At 40.5% G+C, this 19,032-nt stretch overlaps 1 protein-coding gene across 1 annotated transcript; it reads right to left on the bottom strand.

The window, feature by feature from the left end:
• Positions 1–10,825: 10,825 nt before the first annotated feature.
• LOC148900880 (secretory carrier-associated membrane protein 5-like) lies at positions 10,826–18,222 on the bottom strand. Its single transcript, XM_088991338.1, has 7 exons — positions 18,008–18,222; positions 16,808–16,852; positions 16,425–16,544; positions 15,524–15,680; positions 15,162–15,263; positions 13,931–14,048; positions 10,826–12,706 (listed from the first exon to the last, which is right to left on the bottom strand). The coding sequence occupies exons 2-7, from the start codon at positions 16,812–16,814 to the stop codon at positions 12,527–12,529; spliced, it is 684 nt and encodes a 227-aa protein (XP_088847464.1). The 5' UTR covers positions 16,815–16,852; positions 18,008–18,222; the 3' UTR covers positions 10,826–12,526.
• Between the last annotated feature and the right edge of the window lie 810 nt (positions 18,223–19,032).

Genomic DNA, 19,032 nt, shown 5'->3' with positions numbered 1-19,032 from the left:
CGATTGGCTGCCTACTGCGCCTCACGTACATGGACGTACATAGACGCGTTGGAATGTTCAACGGCTGGAAGTTCACACGACGGACACTAAAGCTGACCAATCAGCGCCAAGCTATTCTTAAGTGATGCCAATGAGTTCAGGCCCTGATCCGCTGAACTTGCTTACGATTGGCTGTGTACAGTATGTGGGCGGGAAGGAAATCCCTCTTCCCAGTGACGCTGTGATGAGGAGGGGTTGAGCTCGCTTATGATTGGCTGTGTAGAGTATGTGGGCAGGAAGGAAAACCCTCTTCATGGCAAAACAGAAAATAATGGTTTACTGAAGACCCAAGGATTATATGTCGTCATAGTACAGTAGGTGTGAATTTATTTGTTCGTATCGTCTGTGTTTTATACAGTGCTTTTCAGTGTTTGACTTAAACATACATTCCATATAAAATATAGCACGTGAGTAACTTATGAACAAATTCACCTTACAATCGACCACGTATCTCGTTCGTAAGGTGGGCAGCGTCTGTACTGCATTTTTATCAAGGAGCTAGTAATCACCGCTGAGGACATTTTTGAAGTAAGCCTCCCAACTCTGATCACTGGACAGCACCGAATTTTAATCATCAAAAAATCATTTTTTGGGACGCATATCTCACAAATAGTGGGATTGTGCAAAGGGAGCACCTGCTCTCATGATCTTGTCTTTTTTATTTTGATGTATTGTTTTTTTTTTTCAGTCTCCTGGTACATAGTCGGCAGCACTATCACACCTGTCCCACGTCAGGGATTCTTACTCATTGCCTTTAAAGGACAACCGACGCCTCCCGACAAGTTGTGTCCATAATTTCTAAAATCACTTCAAATGACTTCTACTGAGCGTATTTTACAAAGATTCCACCGCATATAGCTATATTTTACGATTTAAGACTGAATATTCAGGAAGTCTTGTTTTCGAGTTGTTGACGATGCCTAACGTGACGTCACATCTGGAACGCCCCTGACCGAAAAAGCGCCACACAATGCATTTTGGGTACTTTGTTTGGTCTGAAAACTTCGTGTTGATCCGTGTTGATGGCGAAATTAGAAGGAAAACACATACATAACGCAATGGTGAAGCGTTGTGTGTTGCACCATGACTACTATTTGATACTAGTTGACACAAATTCCCAGCAGACAAATCAGCCCAATTCCAACGGAGCTTGGGCGCCATCTTCTACATTTTCTGGGTGCTACATTGCTGTCACTGACGGCTGGAATTGATATGAGAGGACTCCTTTAATCGATTGCAAACATTTATTCTTTCCTCTTCAGAACTATTTGAATCATATTCATAACTGGATGAGTAACAAGAAAGCATCTTCTCCGAATCTGAAGTCATTGTTTCGATTCTCGAGCAAGGCAAGACGTCCTGGCGTGACGTCACGAACAAGGGGGCGGGACCTTCTGAAACTGAAACTTTCAGAGGTCATTTTGAAATAGTTTTGGGACACTTTAAGTCATTTTTATTGGTGTTTTGCGTTTGACTAAAAGTATCAGCCTGCGTGTTTTGGGTATTTTAGATGCGATAAAATGTTTTTCTGATGTCAGTTAGGAAACAAAAAAATGGTGTTGGTTGTCCTTTAAAAAGCCACACTCAGCCACAGCTCGTTGGCAGATTAATGCCTTGCTCATGACTGTGTCTCCAGATGCTTAATTTTCTATGTTCTTGATAATTTTGCCTCACAGCCTTCCCAGCCTGCCACGTTACTTCAAACTATTTTTTTCATTTTATTTTCCTTCTCGTGTCTTCTTGTATTATGTTTTTTGTGCATTGGATTCTCTTGTTCTTTGAGTAGATGTGCAATTTCTGTGTTTCTCACTCCTTGCATTTTGAAAGCTTTTTTGTTGTTGTTGGTTATTTTTCCTCGCATTTTTCTGATTCTTTGTTAGTTGTGCGCTTTTTTTATTATTATAAATCAATCTGTTCTCATTCAAAGTCTCTTATCTCTGTCTACGCTTGTGAAATCTTTGATCGATTCAGAATCCTGACGTATATAAAGGAAAATCAAGGTGATAATAAAAAGGAAAAATACAGTCACAGCTATTACGAACACATGACAATTTTGCGTGGGGGAAAAAAATCACGATATTTGGAGTCAAATCATAATAAAAGGAACGAGGAAGTTTTAAAACATATAAATAAAGTTATAATTTTACAACCAAAATCAGAACTTAATGTGAGATGATTTCAGAATAACATTTTAGTGGTTGGGTGTCTCATTTCGACGCAGAAATTTACAATTTGCCACAGGGCGCGTCTCCTAAAAAGCTGATTTCAGAAAATTGATGAATGTGTATAAAGTGTGTTATAATACTTATTCCGCAAGGTATTTGGAAGAAACCACCTGTTATTTACTGAATACGGTTGTGCATAATATCCGTCCTTTAACTTTGGGATGTATAAACAAATTAACAACATTCACAAATGTCGTGAAAGGCAGGATGAGTGGAGGACAGCGTTTGCTTTAGCGAAGAAAAATTTGCCCAAGGCGCTCGCACAGCAAAAACCCAGAAGACACCCACTGCGTTACAAAGATACGCGATATACATAATGCACACTGCCAGATATACCAGTACCAGCGTGGTCTCTGGGAAAACCGGAGCAGCGGGAGACTCCAAGTACATATCAGCGATGCAATCTACACGCGGGTGCTGTAACGGCCCGGACGATTATGCAGAGAGCCTTTTGATATTCCGCTGCTTGAACTCGCGGTTAAAGCCTGTACTTGGGGACTGAACTACCGGATGACATTTCACGCATGCAAGTTGGCGTTGATCAAAGACAACGATGCCAAAACAACAAGTTTACATTGTTTCAATTTAACTTTGGATTTTTATATGCTGACGTGTAAAGCACGCCAACAACTTCAGTTTTATTGGACATAGATCACTGTCAAAAATAATCTATTTCTATATTTATGACTTGGTACCACCTATACAGACACACTGAAGCATGAATGTTTATCCATGAATTATCATTTTTTTGTGCAAAAATAGCAAATTATATCATGTTACACTGAATCAATCAAATTCAGACTCATAGTCAGAATGATTTTTATTGGCCAAGTATGTAGAACACACAATGAATTTGTCTTCGGTAGAACATTCTGCACGAGTATCATCAGAATCACAATCAGAATCATCTTTATTTCCAAGTATGTAGAACACACAAGGAATTTGTTTCCGGTGAAACACGGTGCACTAGTATCGTCGTCAAAAAAACTGCTAAGTGGCACTATACAGTTCCATTTTGGCTACTGTTGAAAGAGTTCAAATAAGTATTGAGGACACTAATAACGGCTAATCTCATCTCATCTCATCTGATTTGATCTAATCTAATGTAATGTAATCTAATTGCTTATTGTAAATGGCAATTCTGAGGAACAATTGTGAGACAATGTGCAAAGTATCAAGGAGTCAGTGGAAAAGGTGATGGGCAGGGTGCGGAGGGTCCGGCAGGATATTCTGCACTCTTGTCTTGGTTCTTACAGCGTGCAAGTCTTTGAGGATGGGTAGGGCAGTACTAATGATTTTTTTCCGCCGTTTTACCATCCATTGAAGTCATATTTTGTTCATTTTTGTGGTGGCCCAGAACCAACACGTGATGGTAGAACACAGGATTGATTCTATGACTGCCATCGAGAAATGTCGTAGCACCTACAAATCTACACACTGAATACACTCTTGGTTTTGGGTGAGAAATACTATCTGCTTGCTGTTGAACCACAGATCTTGAGGGAGACGAATAAACCCCCAAGTGAGTCACATAACACCCCACCAACGCACATTTTAGACCAACAATGTAAGGCAACAAGCATTTTGCAGCTGCAAGCATAATTGCAAAAAGGGGAGGAAGACTGGTGAAGCGAGACTGATTAGATCGTGCATGCGTACCTTCGCGGCACGGATGTCACTGACGGCGTAAACTGCCCGGGAGTTGTATTACCCAAGAAAAAAAACAAGAAATCAAAGGGATGCCAAGAGACACCTGTTATTCTCCAGACTCAAGCTTGTCAATCATTCCAAAGCAACGGCAAGACGACAAGGTGGGATGGTGGCGCGGCGGTACCGTGTTTTAAACATTCTGCATTTTTTGTTGACATTGTCAATTTTTTTTATACAGTGATACCTTGGTTTACGAAGCCCTTGGCTTAGGAACTTCTCGGTTTATGAATGTTACATTCATGAAAATTTTACTTTGGCATACAAACTATTTTTCGGGATACACACGGAGCGCCACAATGACTGAACGAGCCCGTTCTCCTAACAAGAAAATGGCCACCAACATTTTTTTTGTCCTCTACTCCCTGCCCCCAGTCTTCGGTTAAAGCCACGTGATTGGTCAAGATCGCAGCACTGAGGGGAGATGGTTTGAACATTAAAGAGACAGGCAGACGACAGAGAGAGAGAGAGAGTGAGAAAATGGATAGAAAACAGTGAAATTCGGACTTGTTTCAACTTTGATAGTTCAAAGGCCGAGTGTAGACTGCAAGGTTAAAATAGCCCATCAAGCAGGCTCCACAAATAATCTGCACAAGCCATCTGTACACTTGATGCAAAAAGCTATCAACCCAGCTAAACAGGACACAATTAATGAGGAACAAGGTAAAATTATCGCAGAGAAAGCACCGACAAGGGATCATTCCTCAAGATGGTGAGAAAATAAGGCTACGTTCCTCATCAAGTGTTTAATGTTGATGACACCGGTCACTTCATTCCATCACGCCATCAACGACCATCACAAAGGTAAATAAAATGACTTTATTATCCAGTACAGTTTATTTCTTTAATTATAATACCATAGCACATTTATTATACATAAAATTAGGTATATTTTGCGTAGTTTTAAGGCTTAGAAAATTAGAAAGTAGAAAATTATGTTTTATGGGGACCTGGGAATGGATTATTCTCATTTTACTGGTTTCCTAATGGAAATTAATTTTTGGGATACACACATTTTGCCTTACACACTGTCTGGGAACCAATAAAGTTCGTAAGCCAAGGTATCACTGTACTTTTTTTGTACTACTGTTTTTTTTTTTAATTGTAGTAAGACTCAGTCCTCGTCTCTTGAGCCGACATTTGCCAAACAGTCCACTTCGAGACCCAGAAGCTGCTTTTGGCATGTCAAGCCTTGGCAGCAATGCTGCAGGTAATTCATCTTAAGGCTGCACGCGTCCTTGCTCTGCGAACTAATTACGAGAGTTGACATGCAATGGAGTGGCTCTCCCATTTCCGCGGGAAACTCACCCTTGCATGCGAAAGGTACGAGCTGTTGGATGTGTCTGCCTTCAGCCAGTGGGCCTCATAACAAAGACAACTTAATTCCCTCATTTTTCCTCCTTCGCCAGTTTTATGGAATATATCCTCAATCTGCCATAAATTCTATGAATCGAACACTTTTCCTCCAAAGCAGTTAATGTGCATTTTGGGTAATATATTTTTTCTTTTATTAAATGATTTGATATTTCTTAGATTAAGAGTCTCTGGAATAAAATTCCCTTGATTCATATTATTTTAGCAACTAAAGAATGTTTTTTAATCTAACATTTTCTGAGCCATGGCGGAACTTTTACATGGGCAACACAAATGTCATAAAAAGGATTTTGTGTCATTTAACTTATATTGAGTAATTCCTCTCTCAAAACATTTACTCAGATATATTTATTTTTATCTTGCTTTTTGAGGACCGGTAGTCGAATGGTTCGCACGCAGGCTTCACAGTGCAGAGGTGAGTTCAAGACCTGGTCCGGCCTCCCTGTGTGAAATGTGCATGTTCTCCACGGGCCCGCGTGGGTTTTATTCGGGTCCTCTGGTTTCCTCCCATATTCCAAAAACATGCATGGCAGACTGATTGAAGACTCCAAAATGTCCAGAGGTGTGAGTGTGGACTGTTGTTTTTCTCTGCCCTGCGATTGGCTGGCAACCAATTCAAGGTGTCCCCTACCTAGTGCCCGAAGACGGCTGAGATAGGGTTGAGCACCCCCCGCAACCCTAATGAGGATAAAGCGGTCTGGAAAATGGATGGAGGAAATTGTCACGGTTTGCAAGGTGGTGATGGCAGTTGTGGATCCCAAAAAGCAGGCAGGAGGGAGAAACAGGTTGTATTTGAGAAATTGTATTAAAATAAAGTCAACAGGAACAAAATCTAAAATGTTAAAATCATTTGAACAGAAAAATACAAAGTATCAAATAAAGACCAAGAGTAAAAGTCTGCCAAGAAGAAACAAACACATGAACAGCATACAATGCATACACATTGCATCCAATTGCATACAATGCATACAATTGCATACAATGCATACACAATGCATACAATTGCATTCCATGACCCGACGCCGAATGGTCGTGCCTGGAGTCCTTTTGACTGCCACTGATTGTAACGACCAGCACCTGTGAGGCTGCAGGCAGGGCTGACAGCGCTACCCGTTGGTCGCCAATACGAACGTGGCAGTCTGCCACTGATCGGGACGACCAGCATCTGTGCAGGTGTAGGTGGGGCCGACAGCGCCACTTGTTGGTCGACAACCAGATCATGACAGTACCCCGACTTCAAGGGACTGCTTCCAGAAGTCCCAACAGTTTCCCAAAAGGTCCAACTCGCCAGGGAAGAATTGTGGAGACGGCAACCGTTGCCTCTCCAGTATATGATGGGCGGTGGCCTGATGGAAAGGGGACTCGGCGTGACGTGGACGTGGTGGACGTGGCACGGATCGTCATGGGCGTGAGTGCGATCCCTCTCGCACGTTCACGTGACGACGCATGTCTCAACGCGGATGTCACACTGCCAGGCGCAGAGTGGCACCCCGGACGGCTGTATAGGAACAGGTCTCGGCCTGACGTTGACGTGGCCGTGAACTGCCCGGCACCGGGGAAATGAGACCAGTCCTTAGCCGCTTCGAGATCCAGCAGTGAGTGGGGTCTCGGACTGACGTGGACGCGGACGTTGCACGGCTCGTCGTGGATGCGACTCAACATGCATGACGACACGTGGCTAGACGAGGGCGTGCACTGAGACACGCAGTGTCACCCTTGACGGCCACCTGGAAAGAGGTCTCGGCCGGACGCTGACGTGGACGTTACGGCTCGTCGAGTGACACAATTCAAACTCGACGCGGCGTGGGCTAACGTGGACGTTGCACTGCCAGGCACATGGTGGAAATGGGACCGGTCTGTTGAACCTGCGGGATCCGGTGGTTGGTCGAGTCATTCTGTCACGGTTTGCAAGGTGGTGATGGCGATCCCAAAAAGCAGGCTGGAGGAAGCAGCAGGTTGTATTTGAGAAATTGTATTAAAATAATGTCAACAGGAACAAAATCTAAAACGTTAAAATCAGACAAAACAGATAAATACAAAGTATCAAATAAAGACCAAGAATAAAAGTCTGCCAAGATGAAACAAAGATGCATACACAATGCATACAATTGCATACAATGCATACAATTGCATACAATGCATACACAATGCATACAATTGTGCGGCAGTGCATGATGAGTTTAGCGCATCAGGAAATTGGAGACCAGTTGAAGTTTAAATTACCATGGCAAACTTTTACCGGCAACATCACCGTACGGATATTTCATAACTATTCCATTCACTCGTTGCGCTTCAGATATAGCATACCCCCGATGGGCACTCACGCAACTCCAATCGTGCATACACTCAGCTGGGGAATCCTTGCTTGAAGGATATTTATGATAGGATGATTCAATCTGGATTGACCCAATCCAAGGAGAGACGATAGCAGGATATCCTTTGAGGGCAAAAACCATATCGGCAACCCACAGGTTCATTATAAAGTAAACCACAGGGACCCCTCAGGCCCCCCACCTTCTACGACAGCAGCATATTTCACCCGAATCATTTCCTGTCAGAGGTGGGTGGCTCACGTGATGAGATCAATGACGACACAGGCTGGCGGCGGAACCCCTTTACAGTCAATGACTACTTCCAAACAACTGGGCGACCCCTCCTTTACTGTCCGGCGGGATGCAAAAATCTCCTCCACATCTACCGCAGTCAAGATGCTTAAGCACTGACCAGTGAGAGATTTGCAGAAGTTTGACACCAATCTTTGGCTGTCAGTAAAGTGGGGGGGGGGGGGGATTTTCCATTGAAAACGTTCTCGTATCCACGAGGACATGGCGCCAGTCTTCCTCATACCAGCCACGTCACCCACCAGATGCCGGCCTGCATCGCGCCGACCTGCGTTTACATACAAGAGCTTCAATACATGCCTGTGTGAGGCGCACACCCGGCAGACGTCGTGCAGACGGCAACGTGTGTTTGTTCAACCGCATGAAAGAGCACTCTATACATCTCCGCCGAGACATAGAACAAAAAGCTCCTCTGTGTTCTTTCGTCTAAGGTCATACGTTACCATTTTAGTTGGGGGAAAATAGCCTAAATCATCACAACCACTACCGGTACTTACCTTGCCTCGTTTTTTAAAGTCTTACCTACCGCCTCCCATTAAATCTGCTATTGACAAATCGTGAAGAAAATAACTTTCTTTGACAGCCACTGAAAGTTAAAAAAAAAACATAATTACCTCACTGTTGACTCCCATTAACTTTATGAGGTCTCCATTAAAGCTACAACTTCTGTGTTGTTGTTGTTGTTTTTTTTTGAGGGGGTGGGGATGGGGGCAGCTGAAAGGATAAAAATGTTCTGGATAATACTGTAAGTGCCAGAGCTACTTAGTAGCATCCCTGTGGAGCAATCACATATAAGTGCCTCTCAAAAGTCATAGGGATATTTCAATTTAGAGCAAAAAACTGTTGGAAAACCAAGGTGACTTTTGCCCTCTCAATGTGATACCAAAATAAAATGCAAAAAAAGTACCACAAGTTGTTGGAAAAAATAAGAATGAACGTTACTACCAATGGCAATACCAATTGCCATTTTGTGAAATAGCAAAAGGTTATGTCGAATTGAATGAAATGATCCAATACAAATGATACAATTGATCACGGTTTGCGAGGTGGTGATGGTGGTGATGCATCCCAAAAAAAGCAGGCAAGAGGGAGCAGCAGGATGTATTTGACAAATTGTATTAAAATAAAGTCAATAGGAACAAAATCTAAAACATCAAAGTCATCCGAACAGAAAAGTATCAAAAGTATCAAAGAAAACCATGAGTAAAAATCTGCCAAGATGAAACAAACCTGACAGTGTGACAATGCAATACAATGACCCGACAAGGAATGGTCGTGCCGGGAGTCCTTTTAACTGCCACTGATTCTAACGACGAACATCTGTGCAGCTGCAGGCGTGGCCGATAGTGCTATCCGTTGGTCGCAAACCAGAACGTGACAGTCTGTCATTGATTGGAACGACCAACACCTGTGCAGGTGCAGGCGGGGCCAACAGTGCCACCTGTTGGTCGCCAACTAGATCGTGACAGTTCGTAAGTTGCTTCAGTGCTATATTTGTATGGAATATAAATATAAGTATGTTATATATAAGTATGTTTATACGTATGTTTGAGGCTTGTATACGTAAACTGTATTAGTTTGTACTGAAAATAAACATTTAATAAGATATATGCTCATATAAAGACATGCACATGTACAACTGGAGGGCACACTACATATGATACTACAAACATGTTTCGTATGTACCGTTGTTCGTAACTTGAATGTTCATAAGTGGGGGAGCATCTGTATAAGGCAAACCACATTAAAAGGCGCTACGGTGGAGGCTGGGGTTACGCACAACTTCTTCTACAGGGGGAAATGGAGTCAGTGGTTGCTGATAGTAATTGTGAGACCTGTTGTGGCTCAATATGACTTCACAATTAAGGCGCACCTGTGTATAAAGCGCAGGGTCATCTTTTGAGGAAAATCACGGAAAACCTTATCCTTTTCGGGCTCTGTTCCATCTCTATCACTGCAAGAGGAAGCATGGTGACATAGCATTCAAAATCAACACACACACTAACAATAGCTGGCCATGTTGCTGTGTGTTAGCTGTAAGCACCGCAGTTCCATACGCCAATTATTTTTTTCAAACATTTGAATGGTAAACACCACTCTTCTCTGTTATGTGCCACTTTTACCAGTCACTTTACAAGGACATTCACATAAAATAAGAATGTTGTTTTTACAGGAGAGCAGCTGTTTTGTTGAAGTCGCTCAGTCAATGGACAGCCATTAAAGAAATTCACCAGCATATCCTTGATTTGTTTTAATCGGGGGCTTCTTCTGACAAGCTGTCCTATTTACCTGAAGCTGTCACCCATTTTTCTCTGGAGCTTTGTCTCCGTGTGCGTGCGTGCGTGCGTTTGTGTGTGAGTGCGTGTGCGTGCGTGTGTGTGTGTGTGTGTGTGTGTGTGTGTGTGTGTGTGTGTGTGTGTGTGTCAGCGTGGCAATTAAAGTACTACTTGGCTCCTACGGGAATACCCCAGCAGTAAAATGTCATTGCTGTGTTGTTTAATTATTTCACTTCACTGGCAGAGGAGACCCCTAACATATTCAGTGCAAGATCGGGGCGATATTTTGTTTTTAATTGTTTTAACCTTTGATGGGTGTATGAGTATAGTGGTGGTAGTGCAATTAGGACATGTGCATGAGTGGACAATTGATTAAGTACATGAGTACAGTCCAATGCAATTAGACCCACGATGAGTATTGTATCTATCTATTGATCTATCAGTCTACCTATCTGTCTATTTATCTATATCATTTGGTGGTGTGCAATGTGCAAACAAGGTGGGGCTTGGTCAATATCTGAATAATAATAGAAGAGGAAAACAACTGTGATGGATTTAATTCACTCACATTAAAGGACATAATTCCTATTTGTATACAGTATATATACACAGTGTCTACATATAAGTTCATATTAGAACTCTTAGCACCTCCCTGTGGACAAACAGGCATATATCAAGATACAGGCCATTTTATAAAACACGGCAAACTAAACTGAATGACTTTTTTTTTCAAATTTAAAACATTCTTATCTTACAGACAGTTTATTTTCGGTGTTCAAATACCTGACATACACTGACAACACCGAAAATACACTGTCTGTAAAATAAGAATCTGTTTTTAATATGATATTAAGTAGACAGGATGAACTTAATACAGTTAAACTGAATGACCATTTTAAAAGTAAATTCACAAGTCTCATACTAAGTAAACTACAATACATTAAATGCTTACTCTACAGGATTAAGGTGAGAGTCGAAAACATCACCAGCAATAATGTGATTTTACCCCGCGCTGTTAACAGCAATATTGTCCCTTTATGCTGTACTTGTAATGAATACTTTTCCTTGCAATGACCGATCCATTTTTTTAATTCATGCAATCTTTTCTCTGATGTTTTTATTTTATTATTGATACAACAGATGATCATTTTCTTGCATTATTCAGACTTTGTTGGGACACTTTTAGTCATACAATACTAATAAATATATATGTAATTTTCTTTCATGCTTAATAAAAAAAAAACATTTTTCTTCATTGCGACAATGTTTAATTTCACAGTGTTAAAAAAGGAAGAAAGAAAGAAATGTGGCAAACAACATAGAAATCACAAAGTCATCCTGAGTTTTGCAAAAAAAATGTTTTCTCTCCATACAATAGTGCAAAATCGAACTACTTTTCTTTGGTATATGAACGGTAGGTCATGAACACAAAATACAAACACCAAAAAAAATGCCTAATTTTTTCTCTAGTACACTAATTCTGATAACAGTGAACCCTCACAACTCACAGGTAGATTGAGCCCTGCCACTGAAATCTACAAAATAAGAGAATATGCCAGTAGTTCACTGTAAATTAATAAAAAGTTATAAAAGATGGAATATGTTAATATGTTAAATATTATGTTAATATTTTTTAACCAAATCATGAAATGGCTTGAAAACACAGAGATTCATTCAAATTAAAACCAGCTGACGGATGTCAATGTTCGGACTTTGGCCCCAATGATAGGGACAAATGTATTCTTGCGCCGGTTCCAAGCCCGGATACATACAGAGGGTTGTGTCAGAAAGGGCATCCGACGTAAAAGCTTGGCCAAAACAAACATGCGGATCAAACCTCTAAAGATGGAGGACACTGATTTGCTGTGGCAACCCCTTGAAGGGAAAAGCCGAAAGGAAAAGAAGAAGATTGTCTATATCGTTGATATATTAGATATCGTCTATATCGTTGATATATTAGATATCGTCTATATCGTTGATCACGTCGATATCATCTATATCGTCTATATCGTTGATTGTTACAGTTGCATATTTGTAATGTCATATCATTCATATCGTCAATATCATCAATAGTTTTGAATTTGTCGATATCGTCGATATTGTTGATATCGTTGGTATTGTCAATATCATCAATGTCGTTGGTATTGTCTATATCATCAATATCGTTCATATCGTTGATATCATTGTTATCGCTGATATCATCGATATCATTGATATAGTTGATATCATTAATATCGTTGATATTGTCGATATAGTCGATATCGTCGATATCGTCATCTGTCTCTTACATCTGGTTGTCATTGTACTGCGGTGCAGAATACTGATTGTGCATTGCGCCACTGGCTGCACCGATGGCAGCCTGCTGTGCGGCCTGCTGAACGTGTGGGTTCTTCCAGGCACCTGTGGTCCACTCTTCCTGCGCTTTGGTCATGCTGCCCCCACTCCCGCGGTAGAAGTTGTGAATCTGCAAGTGCAGTTAGACCATAGTGGCTCTTCTTTGGGGGAAAATTGGTATCGATAGGTTGTCAGTCTTATGAGGTCTGATACAGTTGCCTGTTGTGAGCTTGCATGACTTTGATTTGATATATGATTGAAGTCTATCCTTTCTCGTATCTTGTCTCTTAAAGGCTTGCCTTTTTAAATTGACCAAAATATAATTCTCAGATGGCCCAGGAGTGGTGGATGTGCTCATATTATTGAAACCATGCCATGTCATGATACTCAAACACATGCATACAATTCCTAAAACGCCTCTTTTAAAGGACAACCGACGCCTCCGGACAAGTTGTGTCCATAATTTGTAAAATCACTTCAAATGACTTCAACTGAGAGTATTTTACAAAGATTCCATGGCATATAGCCGTATTTTACGTTTTAAAACTCGTGCTGAATATTCAGGAAGTCTTGTTTTACAGTTGATTACCATGCCTGACTTGACGTCACGTCTGGAACGCCCCTGACCGAAAAAGCGACACACAATGCATTTTGGGTACTTTGTTAGGTCTGAAAACTTCGTGTTGAGCCGTGTTGATGGCGAAATTAGAAGGAAAACATAACCCGATGGTGAATCGTTGTGTGTTGCACCAAGACTACTATTTGATACTAGTTGACAAATTCCCAGCAGACAAATCAGCTCATTTCCAACAGAGCTCGGGCGCCATGTGGTGCATTTTCTGGGATGCTACATTGGAGTCCTGATGGCTCGAATTGATACAGGAGGACTTCTTTAATCGATTGCAAACATGTATGCTTTCCTCTTCAGAACTATTTGAATCATATTCATAACTGGATGAATAACAAGAAAGCTTCTTCTCTGAATCTGAAGCCATTGTTTTGATTCTCGAGAAAGGCAAGACGTCCTGGCGTGACATCACGAACAAGGGGGCGGGACCTTCTAAAACTCGCCATCTCCGAGGTCATTTTGAAGTAGTTTTGGGACACTTTAACTCATTTTTATTGGTGTTTTGCATTTGACTAAAAACATCAGCCTGCGTGTTTTGGGTATTTTAGATGCCATAAAACGTTTTTCTGATGTCAGTTAGGAAACAAAAAATGGTGTTGGTTGTCCTTTAAATGTTGATGTTCAAATCATTGGAATGTCAAGGGCATCAGATTGTAAGCTATGCCATGAGAGAAAGGCGTGACAGTCAATCGATAATAGTTTCCTTAAAAAATGGATATGTGTTACCTTAGTGAGGGCGATGAAGGACAGAGAGGCGACAGCGGTGAACATGATGGTAGGCACCAACATGATCAGAGCAATCAATATATTGTAACTGAAGAAGGAGATAGTGGCCAACCAGCCGCTAAAAGGGAGATCAAAACAAATAAATAAATAAACGTTTCACGCATAAAAAAAATGACTCACGATTTGATGCAAGACAATATTATCACTGCCGGCAGCCACTTAACCATCTGCATATTAAATGCTGATCATTTGGCGGTTTTAAAAGAAGCAGCGGATGAAAAACTTTGCAGCACTTCATACATACAGGTGTGCATCCACACCGCCCGCGGTGACATTTCCAAAGTTTATGAAGGCTGTCGTCGTCACAGGATTCATTTGTGGGTGTCGGACCGAGTCAGGCGCTCGTTAACAGCCTCGAAAAATCTAATAACGGAGCTGTCATAAAACATCTACGAGGCTAATTCCTAATGGTCCATCACTGTCACGTTAATGGTGGCGACAGACATTGTGGCAAAAGCGTGTTTCAGAGGAGAAAGCAGATTATATGGTCTGCTTTACACAATTTTAAATGCCTCGTGCTGCACACTAATGTATGAAGTTTGGATTTTTCCCTTATGGATTAATGCATATGTATGTTTTTTTTTTTTTTTACTTTGTACTCCTATAATCTGATATTGTGGTCTGTAATTGTATTTATTGATTGAATGTATTTTGTTATTCTATATAAATGATTGCTTTGCTTTTTTACACTTCAAAATGTCATGGTTTGGGCTTCATTTTATTTGAGTTACCGTTTGCATTTCTTATCACTTTTCATTCCCTAACATCCTGTGGTATACTTTTTACTGTCTTTATTTCAACTTTATTTCCTTTTTTAGATATATGAATAATGAATGCTACTTTTATGATCATGATTTAATCAAACGCATTTTAACACGATGAGATTCAGTATTGTATGACTGTAACGCGGTTTAGTGGTACACTGGGGGTGGAGGGGAACACATTCTTTCAATTTACTCACCCAAACATGTACATCAGTTGCACATTTTTAAAATGTGGTGAGGTTTCTTGGAATTACTCATACATGTGAAGTGTTATTTCAATACATTTTAATCATGTGCAACAGAAAAACAAGATTGTTTGTATTTATTTATTTATTTTTTTTTTTTTTTATTTATGTATTTATCGTAGTGGTAGTAATAAGTACTCCGGTAATTTTATCGTCTCTTACCACACTCCCCATCCCGGGATACCTATGCTTTGAATGATGCTGATGCCCACTTGAGCCATGAACACGAAGAAGAACAGCATGTAGTTGAACGAGCTGTCACTCCTAAAGGAGAAATATGATTGAGAGGTTTATTGTTACAGTTGCATATTTGTAATGTCGTTATTGGTGACATTCCAATATGACTTGAAAGCATTTGACGTGGGTGAACTCCAATGTGTACTTTACCTCCCTCTGCTGGATTACAATAGAATAGGGCCAAACCTGGTAGTAGTCCTTGCATTTAGTAAACCCATTATTTTTCCTTATTGTAATTCAGTGTTGTGATGTAGATTTTCAGTAGTGTGCCGAAATACCATCCGTACCTGAAAGCCTTGTAAATAGGCCGGAACCAGCACACGTACGAGCATGGCGTAAACATGAGCAACCATATGATTGACAGGCCAAAATTGGTCACGCCCCCTCCTCCGAACATCCACGCAAAGCAACCCACCAGATTGACTGCCAGAGTGGCGCCGTTTACTACAAAACGAGAAAGAAAGGAAATAAAAAGGTCAGGCACATGGACATGGTAGAACTACTGCCCAAATTTGAAATTGAACTCACACTTGAATGAATAATCAGTCCCTTAATTCGTTCAAAATATTGAACTTCCGTGATCGAGAAAAACAGGTGTGTTTTCTTCGACAATGTAGTTCGACGTTTGTCATTACATAACAGGTGAGTAGCTATTATCAAGATATCTGGTTGTCTCACATGACCGCAATTTAGTTGGAACAATTAGCATTTTATAGAAAAATATAGTCTGTTTTCATTACTGTGTGTGTTTGCGCGTGTGTGTGTATATGTATGCGGGTGGATGGTGTTCAATCTTTGGAGTGTCATGGTATAATGTTGCTTCCAGTTGCATCATCATTTCATTGCCAACAATGCCAGTGCAAAGTTTTAAACGTTAGGCTGTCCAACTGTCGCGTGGTAAAGCTTTATAGCCTATCACTTGTTCCTGTGGTCAGAAAACGATTTCAGCAGACCAATAGCAAAAATATAAATACATGAAAAAATGGCACGTAGTTCTGTGCCTGAATGACCCCACAATGCTCAAACCAAGACCATCTGCTCAGATCCCACAGTGGGGAGGGCACAGTGGACAGAATATTACAGCAGGAGGACCGTTATAAAGCATCTCTCTCCCTTATCGCGAGCTGGGAAGACAGCAATAGGGACAATTAAAATCTGTTAAACGAAGCTCTTGGAATGTTGACTCACACATCCACAGGTGGTACATTTTCTTGCACAAGCTGCGGTGTTGCTCAGGGATCTCATCAAAGTCCTGGTAGAAACATGGCTTGAGCGGAATGAAACCAGGCAGCGGCGGGAAGTTGGGTTCTGCAAAATAGATGTCAGAGACAGAGAAAATCACTTGGAATAGCTAGAGGAATATGCATAATCAGAATCATCCTCTCTGCCAAGTATGTAGAACACATTACTCTCTTAAAATACAGTAAAGTCTCGTTATATCGATATCGGATATACCCGGTTACGATACTATTTCTATAAAACATGCAACACGGCTCGATAGTGACGATGATCATTTACTGTAACACTCATTGACTGTCATTACTGTTGTGGTAAGCCCAAATTGTACTCACCAGCCATTTTGATACTAGATGCACTTCCTCTACAGTCTCTTTAGCCTGTAGGAAATATGGATACAGTAGAGCAAGATTCAATAGGATGTTATGCAAAATGACATGAGATGTTCCACCATTGATGTCATACAATTCCATAAAAAAATATGTCCCATCCAATGAGATACCTACAATGATGTCACAGTATTTCAAATCACAAATCAAGTACTTTGTCTTTGATATATTCCACATGAATCTCAAGCATGATGCGATAAGACATGATATAGTATCGTGGGATACAGTACAGGAAGTATTGTATCTGTCCCACATGATCAGGTCCTGTGTAAAATAATGTGATATAATATTGACATATAACGGTATATCGTGTTATTGTGTGATATGGTGCGATTTTTGGCAGAAATATGAAATTGAATGGAAAAATATATACAATACTTATCGAACTCCTATCAGATTGCTCTTGGTGTGTTCTGATGTGATATATGATTTAATATAATGTGATAAGATTTGTCATTTCAAATGCGTGTATTAAAATAAAATACAGAATGATAAAACACCAAAAGAGAGTATGGTGTGGTACAATCTGATATAAGGGGTGTGATACATTGTGATACAATTTCAGACTTTTGAGTGTCCAATCAGAGTGTTCTGATGTGAACATCTTAACACTTGAAAGGTAATACAATACAATAAAAGACGAGATAATGCAATATGATACCACAAAATCCAAATCAAAATGGGGCTTAATGCTTAGTCACATGGTGCTGGTTTCATATTGTCAGGGTTTTTTTTGATCAACTATTTTGCTAAACATTGCACTGATTACTTATTGTATCGATTCAATATATCTGATTGGTTTGATTTCACTTCTCATGTACCTCATAGCCTCTATGGGGCCTTATTTATTTATATATTTATTTGTTTTGTCCAGTCTTCACGATTCTAATGCTATGTTGTGATGCAGCTATTTTGTCTTGTATTCATTCCACGCAATTTGGTTCGGGTGTCTCACAGTCAAGGGTTAAAGGAGAAAGATGCCACTGAGATGTTGTAGGGAAAAGGGGTTGGGGGGCGGGTGCTCTGTTGCATCCTAAAATGTCCCCGATAATAACTAACATGCAACTGCACTACACTTCAGGGGAGCAGGCTTCAAAAAGAGGGCAATGCAAAGACTACTTATGCACAGAGACATAATCTTCTTACCTTTCTTCTTCAGAAAATCGTTTTGGCCGTCTGGCCTTGAACACTTCGAATCTGCAACAGGGAGTCTCACGGGATTCCAGGAGTGGGCAAAAACAAAAAGGCAACAGAATGTCTAGAAAGGTAAAATGGTGAGTTAATTTTAGTGCCTCCACGGGACCGTGCGGTGTACTTAATTCCCATGTGAATAGCGAGTCAAGATTCCTCTCCGAACCAGGGGTGGGATTACAGATTTCTAATCCTTGATGGCACCGCCTTTCTGTCCATGGTTCTGAACTCAGAGGTAAAATACAAAGAGCAATATTGTCTTGCGAGACACATTTTCTATTGACAACATTTTTCTTAAATGAGATAATTATATTTTAGACCTTTATTTCCTGGTCCTGAGATCCATGTATTGCAATAAAGTTTTTTTTCACGAGATAAAAGACTGTCTTGCCGTTTTACAAATTCAAAACTCATCTGGTTACCTTGTCACTTTCATTCATTTTCTGTCATGTTTGCTTGTGGAAATGTTTAGATCTCTTTCCCAAATCATTTTGAATACAACAATACACGCTTGTACTGTCCATAACTGTTATCGTCGTCTAACAACCAGGAAACATCTTGAAAACATCATTTGGTACGTTATTTTTTTTTCTTATTGAGGTTCATGGTGCCGTCAGACGATAATTTACATACTTACTTCTTGGTGGTGTAACGCCATCCTTTATCCAAGCGAGGTCGCTGTTTCACTGCGAATGAGGAGCCTCTTGAGTACGAGGAGGAGCAATTCAAAGTGCACTCGCACTTTGTAATGTGAACCTGTAAATGTTCTGTTGCCAAGGAAATACGACATCTATCTATCTATCTATCTATCTATCTATCTATCTATCTATCTATCTATCTATCTATCTATCTATCTATCTATCTATCTATCTATCTATCTATCTCTATCTATCTATCTATCTATCTATCTATCTATCTATCTATCTATCTATCTATCTATCTATCTATCTATCTATCTATCTATCTATCTATCTATCTAT

Source organism: Hippocampus bargibanti, linkage group LG03, assembly GCF_051943395.1.
Source record: "Hippocampus bargibanti isolate YZ-2025 linkage group LG03, ASM5194339v1, whole genome shotgun sequence".
In the NCBI taxonomy this organism is placed as follows: Eukaryota; Metazoa; Chordata; class Actinopteri; order Syngnathiformes; family Syngnathidae; genus Hippocampus; species Hippocampus bargibanti.
The sequence above is the reverse complement of the archived record's forward strand: the minus strand, read 5'-3'. Positions and strand labels throughout refer to the sequence as shown.

Coding starts and splice junctions, on each gene's coding strand:
- LOC148900880 (XM_088991338.1), bottom strand. Junction 14,049..15,161: donor ATCCCGGGATGGGGAGTGTG/GTAAGAGACGAT, acceptor TCTCCCTTTTAG/CGGCTGGTTGGCCACTATCT. Junction 12,707..13,930: donor CCTTCATCGCCCTCACTAAG/GTAACACATATC, acceptor CTGCACTTGCAG/ATTCACAACTTCTACCGCGG.